The sequence below is a fragment of the Colias eurytheme genome, chromosome 31 (assembly GCF_061535395.1).
Source record: "Colias eurytheme isolate Ceu_HAF_F1 chromosome 31, ilColEury1 Martin Lab GWU primary, whole genome shotgun sequence".
Classification (NCBI taxonomy): domain Eukaryota; kingdom Metazoa; phylum Arthropoda; class Insecta; order Lepidoptera; family Pieridae; genus Colias; species Colias eurytheme.
In genome coordinates, this window is record NC_143010.1 from 3462541 (window position 1) to 3474577 (window position 12037).

The 12037-nt window shown below is 33.9% G+C and overlaps 1 protein-coding gene across 3 annotated transcripts in view; it reads left to right on the top strand.

Moving 5' to 3' along the window:
* LOC149895498 (uncharacterized) overlaps window positions 1-2193 on the top strand; it is a 55875-nt gene extending 53682 nt beyond the window's left edge. For 2 of the 3 annotated variants that reach the window (XM_090119096.1, XM_090119095.1), the window contains exon 3: window positions 447-2193. In XM_090119096.1, coding sequence (XP_089975222.1) covers window positions 1307-1780 — 474 coding nt within the window. In that variant the 5' untranslated portion in view covers window positions 447-1306 and the 3' untranslated portion in view covers window positions 1781-2193. The remainder of the gene's footprint in view (window positions 1-446) is intronic. The other variant, XM_090119097.1, reaches the window with a different exon arrangement.
* The last annotated feature ends 9844 nt before the right edge of the window (window positions 2194-12037 follow it).

Genomic DNA, 12037 nt, shown 5'->3' on the forward strand with positions numbered 1-12037 from the left:
TTGATTTGTTTTTATTCTATAATGCAGGATTGCTTGTATACTTAGTTTTCATGTGTATTTTTAACTAGCTTTCCGCCCGCGGCTTCGCCCGCATTTTCAAAGATAATCACGCATAGTTTCCGTTCCCGTGGGATTTCCGGGATAAAACCTATCCTATGTGTTAATCCAAGTTACCCTCTATATGTGTGCTAAAATTCATTGTAATCGGTTCAGTAGTTTTTGCGTGAAAGAGTAACAAACATCCATACAAACTTTCACATTTATAATATTAATAGGATAATACATCCAGTCAGTAATTGAGTATCAAACCAAAAGTTTTGGTGGAGTAAACAGCAATTGTAAAGCTAGGCTAGTTATCACCTGTTTGTGCTTTAGATTTATGGTGGCACAGAGTGCAGATTAATAGGAAAAGTTGAATGTAAATTAAGTGTATTATCTTTTTTCAGGAAAATTGAAACGTCAAATTGATTCTGATGATATGAAGGCATCAATAATAGCAAGAAATCGGGCGATTGCAGAGTTTTATGAAGCGAAAAAAAAACAAGAAGAAGTTTTAGCTGCGCTGAAGAAAAGAAAATAGAATTGGAAATCCTAGAGTTGGAAAAAAAAGTTTTTCCTAATATATGGAATGAGGATAATACTAAATAATTATAATGATAGGTTGATAAGTTCTATGTTAAGAAGCTCTAGTTTAAATAAAAATAATTAACAATTTTTTTGTGTATTTTTTAATTCACAATATTAACATTAAAATAATTGTCAATCAATGATTGTCGTTCCTGAATCTCAATCTCACAAATATTGTGTAGCACTGCTGTTGCAATAATATTTACTATTAAGTTTGATTTTACTCGTTATTGAGTCTTGAAAACTGATTAAAAATTATAAAAGAATGTTGAATTTGTTTTTTTATTAAAATAAATATATTAAAATATGAAATTTTCTTTTATTAATTTATAAATAAATGTAAATAAATCGATGAGAACAAACACTCACGATCATGCGACTTACAAATTATTCCTGAGACTCACGATCGTGAGGGTCCGATTGCTGGAGACCAGCACGAACAGGATTTTTTAAAATATTTTTCTTACATTATAAGGACCATAAGGAAAGGACAGAATAAGATTTTAACTGGTTTTGACAAAATTTTTGCTCCCGGTTGTAAAGGGTTAGGCATCTCCTTGAACGAAGACCAGATTTCGTTTGGAGACTTTAGGCGATGCAAATAACTCAGAAATAGAAGTATTTACTGATTTGGATTGCGACGATCCCCAATTCGATCCCTCTCTCTTCGAAAGGATGTATGGTGGCTGTGACGATGATGATGAGGCTGACAAAGAGGGGATCCCTGACTCAACTATTGAAATGGAACCCAAGCTCATCCAGGCGCAAGTCATCTTCCAGATTGGTATCTATACAACTAAGGCAATCTAGAAATGTGGCTGTAGCAGATGTTTCAGCTCAAGAAAGTAGTCCAGCTGCTTCTCCTAGATCCGAGCCTCAGTCTTCTCGCCCTGACACTTGGAAAGTGGTGTCTTTCCAAGACAAGCCACATGATTATGAGGACGCTCCTGTTAGGCCAGTTCGAGATCCCATGGATTACTACATGGAATACTTTGACGATCAGTTCTTTGAGCATGTCAGTGTATGCACCAATAACTACTTCCTTCGAAAGACTGGAAGAGAGCTGAAAACGAACACGACTGAGATAATGAAATTGATCGGGGTTCATGTAATCATGGGCTGTATTCCATATCCACGACTTCCAATGTACTAGCGATCAGGTTTCTCGTTGGGAAAGATAGCCGACTCAATGAGTAGAGATCGTTTCATACATAGAAAAAATTTCGATCACGAGGCGGGACTCGAATCCGCATCCATCAATAGATGGCGCGTGGTGTGTCCCTTAGACACATAAAACTGAAAGAATATAATAATTAGATTGCTCTGGCGGGTCACGAGTAGCTGAGTTGGGCAGGCATACAGATGTAGAATATTCATATGATGACCTTCCTACATTCACGAAACAAACGGCGGCGCCGACGTCAGACCACCACCCCAAAAAAGGAAATTAATATAAGTTCTCAAATATTAAATAAAGCGTTTGAAATGAGCAATGAAACTGATATTTAAGTTTATGTAAAGACGATACCAATATTATATACCGCCCATAGTATTAAGTGATATCTATATATATAATAAAACTAAGTCGATAAAATGTGCGTGCCGATAAAACTTAAAAAGGAGTCCCGACACGATAAAGGGACTTATGTGGTGTGATAGCCCTTTGTCCCCCCTCGAACAAGAAAGTACCCGTTTTAATCTAAAGGGCATGTTTTTAAAGATATAAGGGACTTTCCGACCATTCAACTTGGAAATTAAGTGCAGTGGCGCCATCTGTTATCGAATATTTGAACTTCGGAGACTATACACAATAGTCATAGTGTATTATAGTCTCCATAGTTGTGAGCCATTGCAGCATGTGTAGTAGTGGCGCGAAATAGAAAATTCCAATTTCAATAAAATCTTAAATTTAAATTTTGTGTATTTAGACGTCATTGTTTAACGTATATTTTGGAGTTAAAGCGACATAATTTTAGTTATCCAAATTAGTTCTCAAAATATTTAAAAATTTAGGTTTTTAAATTTCGTGCCTGTACTTCATACGCTACCGCTACAGAAGCTAGAAAGTTCCCGTTTTAATCTAAAGGGCGTGTTTCTAAAGATATAAGGAACTTTCCAACCCTACATAGTGGCGCCATCTGTTATCGAATATTTAAACTTCATTCAGGACAACGATTGTTTGGGCTGAATTTCCAAAAGCGTTGCGAGCAATTGTAGCATGTGTAGTAGTGACATGAAATTTAAAATTCCAATTTCAATAAAGTCTTAAATTTAATTTGTTGCTATAATAAAGTTATTAAATTTTGTATATTTATACGTCATTAGCTAACTTATATTTTGGAGTTAAAGCGACATAAAATTAGTTATCCAAATTAGTTCTCAAAACATTAAAAAATTAAGGTTTTTAAATTTTGCGCTTTTACTACAAATGCTACCGCTATAGAACCTTTTATTATGGCGGACGATAATGACCAGAATACTCTAGAAGGTGTGAGAGAGAAAATATTTTCAAATTTTCTCGAATATTCTAGAGCCTAGCTCTCTGAAGTGTCTCTGAATATATAAGAGCCCGGTGTCGCTCACCAGAGTTAGTTTAATTTGAACAGCGAAAAACTTCCCCACTGAATTTCTAAACTCTTTACAAGTACCAGGAATGCCATTACACTGCCTTCGTCTGAAAATTGGAACTCCAATCATACTACTCAGAAATCTCAACTCCCCAAAATTATGTAATGGAACTAGAATGATCGTAAAACAGCTATCGAATAATATCATTGAAGCTGAACTTATTTCTGGGAAGACCAAAGGACAGACAGTATTTATACCTAGAATACCTCTGATCTCTTCGGAATTGCCATTTCAATTTAAAAGACTGCAGTTTCCAATAAAATTAGCCTTTAGTTTTACAATTAACAAAGCGCAAGGACAAACTTTAAAATAATGTTGTGGCATTAACCTCAAAGAATCCTGCTTCTCTCACGGTCAGCTATATGTAGCTTGCTCAAGAGTAGGAAATCCGAAAAAATTATGTATATATTATACTCCGGACAATAAAATGAAAAATGTTGTTTATAAACAAGTATTGTAAATAATGAGAAAATGTTTTCAATAAACTTTTTTTTTTACTTTTTACGTCATAGTTTATTTTTTTACTTCGACTCTACCACGTCATCTCATATCAACTCCCGGGCGAAGCCGGGTTTTTTAGCTAGTAAATAAATAATTAAAAAGTGAGAAACAATGCAAAGTGATAAATAATTATAATTACTGATTAAAGTTTTAAATATAATACTTAAATATTTTTTTTTTTATTTCCATACCTTGACTTTGACTGATCTTGGAGAACAATAATAATCGCTTTACAAACTTCTGGCACGATTTTTGATATTATTTGGCTGGATATTTTAAAAAGAAAATCAAGTTATTTATATGTATCTCCTGTAGCAAGAAATCTTAAAGTTACAGCCAACCGGACTTTGTATCTTTCTTTGCTATGATTGGGCTAATTTTTTATAGTAAATATTCAAAATCAAATGATGACATTCTGCAGAAATTTTCAAATTGTCCTGATGGTTCATGAAGCAGCTCCGCCAAAAACTCACTTCCGTATCTATAAAAACACAGATGCATAGTTAGCAAAATACATGAAGGTACTTGTATAAAAAATATATTGCGACTGAAAATATTTTATTTGTGTAGTAATAAATATAATGTATATAACTTATACATTATATTTATTATATTACTTATATATAATATAAGTTATATAACTTATTACGTTAATCCTGAAGTGTGCATTTTTATCATCCACCATCGCCTTTTCTTTCGTTGATTACTTGTCTGATGCAAGTAATAAGCATATGTACCTAGTCCGTACGCGTAAGCCGCCAGTGCAAATAAATTATCGTCCGTCGTCTTCGCTTTTCTGCTACCACAGTTGGGACTGGCCCAATGAGCTAGTCTGTTTCCATTGATTGGTTACAAAGTTGACAGATTTTTAAATATTTCACAAGGATTATTATGACAGGATTGATCATTCAGTACGGGCAGTTTTTTATTAATATTATCTCTAAATTTATTAATACCTTTTTTGTTATAGGCCTAACATTAATTCTTTTAAATTCATTAATTATTTTAATTTTTAAACAATCCCATTCAAAAACTACTTTCTGGCCACAGTGATCCGAAGTGAGTGTATTGAGAATATTTTTCTCTAAACAGTTGCAGTCGCAGTATATATTATCAATACATGTTGCAGAAGTAGGTGTAATTCGTGTGGGTTCATTAAAAAGATGAAATGACTGAAACAAATTAACAATTCGTGTTGCCGTTTGTGTTTGTAAAAGTATATCAATATATATATATAAAATAACAGTTTATCAATATAAAATCACCACATACTATAACTTTTTTTTTACTCCTACGTAAACGCTTTAATATTTCTTCCATGCTGTCTCAAATATATTATAGTCACTGGAAGGGGACTCATTCTATAAACGCAAACAATAATATAACGCTCCAGCTCAACACAGGACAGTTCAATGGTCCGTTCTACAGAAAGACTAACAATGTCAGTTCGTTCTTTACATTTTACACTATCATGTACAAAAATAACAGAACCTCCATAAATAGCCTGTGTCCTAAAGTATATACTTTTTAATTTGTAATTTTCAATATCTACTAACGACTGTCATTGTTTAAGCCAATGTTCTGTTACACAAAATATTTTAATATTGTTATCAGTTATTCAGAAACAATTCTATTTCTAACAATTTGCTAGCCAAGCCTTGAATATTTTGATGCACAAGGGAAAAAGACTGAATGTATGAAAAATTCTTTATTGTACAACATATAGGACAATTTAAAACACTTATTAACTTATATCAATGTACAGAGGGCGGCCTTATCGCTGACAGCGATCTCTGCCAGGCAACCCAATCGACTAGGACAAATGCTGAGTATGGTGGACAGTGGTGCATAAATAAAATAAATACATAATAATATATACATACATATAATAAATACACACATAAATACAATGTACATACATACGTATACATATGAGCACGTAAGTAGCAAAACTAACAGCGAGTTTGAGACAGTGTTAAATAATGTGTTTTAACTTTATTTTTGAAAATGAAAATCGATTCAGCACGTCTTATCACTTCGGGTAACGAATTCCAGAGGTTAATGACAGTGATAGTAAAGGAGGAGTGGAAGTAGTTAGACCGGTGAGGAGGAATGCTTAAAGTTAGAAGATTAGAGGAACGGAGAGTCGGAGAGTGATACTATGTTCGTTCAGATACTGAAACTTAGCTGTTGTCTTATAAACTAGTTTAAATCTAGCACAGGGCTAGATTGTCTGTCAATACTTAACCTAGGTTGATGTATATAATTACTTCTACATAAAATTATAGTAGATCGATGGTCTGATACCGAACATGTACCGGACTGGTTAATATTATATGCTATTAACATAGCAAGTTCTTGCTTATACCTAGATGGCAGATACACTGTACTCTTTGTCAAAGTAAAAGATTTAATACATAAGTTAATGTCAAAGTAAATGAATGCATCACGATGATGATTATGATGATGAGTTATGTTATACAATTTTAAATTCATATTATGAATTAATCTATTTTGTTCTTGTGTCAAACCAGGTAGGTATGGCCTTCTTACAGTTATCACAATATTTTATATATTTTTTAAAGATAAAACCACAGACATTTGCACATGCTTGTGTTTCCGCCCAGCTCTCTATTTCATCGTCAGATACAGAAATTATATCATGCTCAGAGTCATTGGGGCCAGACTCGGGCATTGGATCATCATTTTTTTTTGGATTGAGTTTATTCTTACCGAACAGATACTGAAAATTCTCCACTAATTCGCCATTATCATCCTTACAATTTCTGTTGTTTTTTACAATGTTTCTTAAATTGGTACTAATGCCTGTTTTCAAGCCGGCAATGAACTGAGCGACTGTGGGATTGTCATTTGAGCCACAGTTGGCTCTAATGCAGCTAAAGCAATTTTCCAAGGGATCTTGATTGATTCTCCTTGTGGCGATGCTTTTTATCTGGTGCTTTTTCAATAAGTTATCCCACAAACGCTCATATTCATTTAATAATTTCAGCCAGCCCCCTTGGGATGGTGGTTTTCTTCTACACCCAATAAATTCTAAGTCATTGATAAATTTTACTGATTTCTTAAAAAAATCTTTATGTGGACTCTACGCTGTCAAATTTGTTTTATAAGGCTTTCCATCCTGCCTGTCAGGTGCATCTGTATTGAGCAAATAAAATAAATTATTAAAATGCTCAAGAAAAGTTGCTGTAGCAACAGCTTTCTCTTCAAAAGAAACACCTATCACAGCACCTTCATTCATTTTTTGTAAGGACTTAAGCCGCCATCCTGTTACAAATGACTCGAAATTTTGTGAGACATTTGTAACAGGATGGCGGTTCTACAGGGTTCTTAGTACGCAATGACAAAAAGAAAAATGATGGTCAGAACGCTGATACCGGATACCTTAAGATACTGTAATATAAAATATTACAGTATTTTATATTACAGTAGCCAACCAAAAGTAGCGATCCAATCCACTCGTCTGTGATTTCGAAACCTGTCCCCTTCAATTTCTGTGCTGTATCCACCACTTGAGATACATACGATGTCATAGTTTTCGAAGCAAACTTATTTATCTCATTTTCACTGATGGCCGCCGGCATGTTTTCAATGTCAATGCCTTCCAGCAACAGAAATTACTTGCCGCGAACGCCCAATTGTCGTAATTTTTGCGTCCTTTTAACTTTGGCACATTTACTAAATAGCCTGACATCGACATTATTACTTTTACACGATGAAACTACTAGAAAAACTCGCAAATACGTGACTGGGCCCATAACCTAATAAAACTCGGTAGACATTTTGTAACAGACTGACTTTATTAACACAATACACAGACAATATCACAAGTTCACACTCATAGACAATAGATGCATAATATTTGTTACAACAGATTAAACTTATTTTTAACATTTAACCCTCATTTTCTCCTTGCCGTTGGGTTGGATGTGACGTTGTGAGAGTTTTGGGGCGAAAACAAAATGTGGGTTGCAATTGTCGAGTTCAAAGAACTGCTCAATGTGCTTCCAAGACGCGATACCTGAAATATAAAAAAGCGTTATTTTTTTAACATTAATAATAAGATAGATTAATTGATAGATAGTTGATAGATACAGCGTTTATTATAAATTAAAGTTTGATAAATTCGCGAAAAAGTTGGAAAAGCCCTTTGTGGTTTATACAGACTTTGAGCCATTTTTGAACCCGATAGAATCTAGACTAGAACCGAGTACCTACTGTTGGGTCGCAGTCGGCTCCACCCCATCGTACGATGCGGGGCCGCGCGCGGGGGGCGCATCACGTTGCGCGTGCGCAGGCCGCACTGATGCCAGATGGGGGGGATTCCCCCCAAATTTGGGGGTATTTTCAGACCGCGGGGGGATTTTTGGGGGGACAAATCCTTTGGGGGGTTCTGCGGGGGGAAAAAATTTGCGCGAATTGAAAGACGTGAGGCAATGATGTAAAGAATTCCTTGTGGAAATCTGCAAGCAAATACAGACGAGACTACCAACTAACATGAAAACTTTAGAAAATTGCAAGCTAATGAGCCCGAAAAATGCGACGTCTCGAATGAAACCCGACATTACAAATTTAGCCAAATCTTTTAAGACCGTCTGCAATGATGTTGACTTAGTACAAGAGTGGAATGCTTTACATCGAACAACCTGGAAATCCACACAAAACACCGAAGAGTTTTGGGTTGAAGTGTATGGCTTCAAAAATGCAGTCGGTGATAGAACTTACGGACATGTAAGCAAATTGGCATTAGCAATTTTGTCGTTGCCTTTTTCTAACGCGGTTGTGGAAATAGCCTTCTCACAAGTTGCGATTATTAAAGAGAAACTGAGAAACAGAATATGATTGTATGCCTTTGTCTGCTTTTTGTATCTGTGTGGTTTGTTTATGATCAATAAATGTTTTTATTATTATTATTAAATTAATTCATAATTTAAATAATAAAAATAAATACATCATTCAGGAATTTAAAACAATGCATTGAAATGGGAATTAAATTAATAAGATAATAAGTACATAGAATTTTAAAGGAGATTGCCCAAGTGACTATGGCACTTGGTATCGCAATCAAACTTATTGTGTCAAGATGAAATATAGCTCAATTTAAAGCTTGATGTTAGTACGTTTAGATATGATTAAAGTTTTTATGTAAATAAGCCGCAGTTCGCGATAATAAAAATGAAACAATAGTTTTATTCAACACTTCAAAAAACTACTTAATCGAGTTTAAACTAACGATGAACGTTAAGTTTTACATTTATTACATAGGTAATATTTTAATTTACAAGATAAATGTGAAAAGTAAATCGTAATAAACATTATTTCAAAATAACATCGAACAATGCGTCGAACACATTCATTTGACATTTCAAATAGAAACTATGACATATGACGTTTGCAAGAGAGATAGATATAGGTATGTGTCAAAACAAAACTTTTACTTTTATTTCTATTTATTCGGTATAATTACAACTAAATAGTGATAAATATGATCATTATAAATACAAATAGGAATTAACAATATCACGAACACGTGACACAACTAGTATTTTACCGATTCCATAGTCATACATGTTTCAAAAGCAAAACTTTTACTATTATTTCAATTTATCCGGTTTAATTAAGACTTAATATTGATACATATGATCATTATAAATACAAATAGGAATTAACAATATCACGAATACAACTAAAATTTTACCGATACCACCCGTGGTCATTCTCCTTTAAACAGAGATCTTGGTTAAAGAAATACATAGACTTAAATACTAGTTTGAGAACGTTAGCTACATCAAACTTTGAAAAAGTCTTTTTTAAATTAATGAACAATTCTGTCTTCGGTAAGACTATGGAAAATATTGAAAAAAGAGTAAACGTTCAACTACTAACTCACTGATAATCGTGGTAAAGTTTAAGTGGCCGGCGCGGGCCGCATAGTTATCTAGAATGTTCCCTTGCGTAGTCGCCGCAGCGCACACGCCGTTGTTAATCGTATATTTCGATAATTGTAAGAACAATGTTATAATATGACTTTGTTAATTTATATCTTAATCACATATTGTGTTTAAGATAATAAAGTACTTTCAACCAAATAATGTTATAATTTATGATAAGCCGATTTATTAAGGATTTTGTATTTTAGATATATCTAAGACCCTTATGTATGAATTTCATTATAACTAAATGATTAAAAAGTTCCATTATAAAATTAAGTTATTGTACACCGATACCGATAGTTTGATATATCAAATTTTAACAGACAATTGGCACTATGTCTTAAGGCTGGTTCACACTTTGATTAGTGTGAGTGCAGGTGATTAGTGCGAGTGCAGGTGTGTAGTGCGAGTAGTGTCCAATTGACTGCGAGTGCAGGTGATTAGTGCGAGTGCAGGTGTGTAGTGCGAGTAGTGTCCAATTGACTGCGAGTGCAGGTGATTAGTGCGAGTGCAGGCACGCTGCGAGTGAGGGGGAAGGGAGGGCGCGCGGGACGTGGCTACTCGCAGTCCACTCGCAAAAAAATAGAACACGCTTCTATTCACTTTACTACACAGCCTACTAAACACTCGCACTAAACAGTCGCTGTCCGAACGTAGTACTACTCATCACCTGCACTCGCACTAATCAAAGTGTGAACCAGCCATATGTCTTAAGGAGTGGAAAGCGTCGATCGACTATAGCACAGGTCTAGTACCTAGTTTAGTCGACCGTCGTGTCTTTTTATTGTATAACTATTTATAATGTGTCTGTAAATAAACGTTTTTCATTTTTTCAATTTATACGAGGATATAAAACCAGATCTACTTCACTATTTCGATACATCAGATTACCCGGAAAATAATATTTACGGATATCCAAAAAAAAAATTTAAAAAAATTAGGTTTTTTTAAAGATGAGCATATAGACTGGGGTAGAAGCCTTTGAAAATAATGAAAAGATAAAAAAAATCGCAGTCGGATGAAACCCATTAGAAAAGGAGGGGAATATGATAAAAATGTAAGGAAAAATAAATTACGGTCAATCCGAGTTCGGGAAGCGGGAGGGGGGAGCTTTTAAGAGAAAAAAATGGTTTCTCTCGATTTCCGACAAAACTACAAGTCCTATAGAAAAAAGTTCAATGGCAAAGTTGTAGGTAATTAAAAGTTCTACCACTTTTGTATTCACAATTTTTTCACATAACCTAAAAATTTAGGTGAAAAATTCAAAAAACCAAGTTTTTGGTCTTTTATTTCTATCTACTTCAAAACTTGGAGTGCCTTTTATTCATTGAAATCTCTACTTTCATATGGTGTAAAAAAAATAAACACCACCATAGTAAATGTTCTCAGGAAATGCATACAAACAGTCTGAAAATTAGCTTTTACTAAATCAGGCACACTTCTCGAACTACCTGAAATGTTTTTATCGACATCATTTTGCTTTTAAATATGCTGTAAAATATTAAACTTAGAACAGATAATTATTTTTCTATTGAAATATTACCGAAAAGCCGATACAAGAGAAGATATAGAGTTCAAGATATGTGCCTGATTTAGTAAAAGCTCATTATCACACTTTTTGTATGCATTTCCTGAGAACATTTACTATAGTGGTGTTTATTTCTTTTTACACCATATGAAAGTAGAGATTTCAATGAATAAAAGGCACCCCAAGTTTTTGAAAAAAGCTGATATTTTGACGGGTGACTTTTCGATTGAAAATTAGGTTGTTTTTTTGGTATTAATTCAAAATAAGGCGAAAAAATAAATATTTTCAATCAGATAAATTACAGTGTATTTGGGACATAATAAAGTAAGTTTCCACCAAATTTCGTAGAAAAAAAATAAATTTTGAAGTAGATAGAAATAAAAGACCAAAAACTTGGTTTTTTGAATTTTTCACCTAAATTTTTAGGTTATGTGAAAAAATTGTGAATACAAAAGTTGTAGAACTTTTAATTACTTACAACTTTGCCATTGAACTTTTTTCTATAGGACTTGTAGTTTTGTCGGAAATCGAGAGAAACCATTTTTTTCTCTTAAAAGCTCCCCCCTCCCGCTTCCCGAACTCGGATTGACCGTAATTTATTTTTCCTTACATTTTTATCATATTCCCCTCCTTTTCTAATGGGTTTCATCCGACTGCGATTTTTTTTTTGTTTCAAAAATTATCTACTCTAGTCTATAATGGTAAAGTATTGAAGGAATTTTGTAGGGTTGCGATCAAAAATGTATGCCTTAGAACCACCGGTAGGAAGTTAGCGCGGAAAGTTTATTTTTTTTAATTA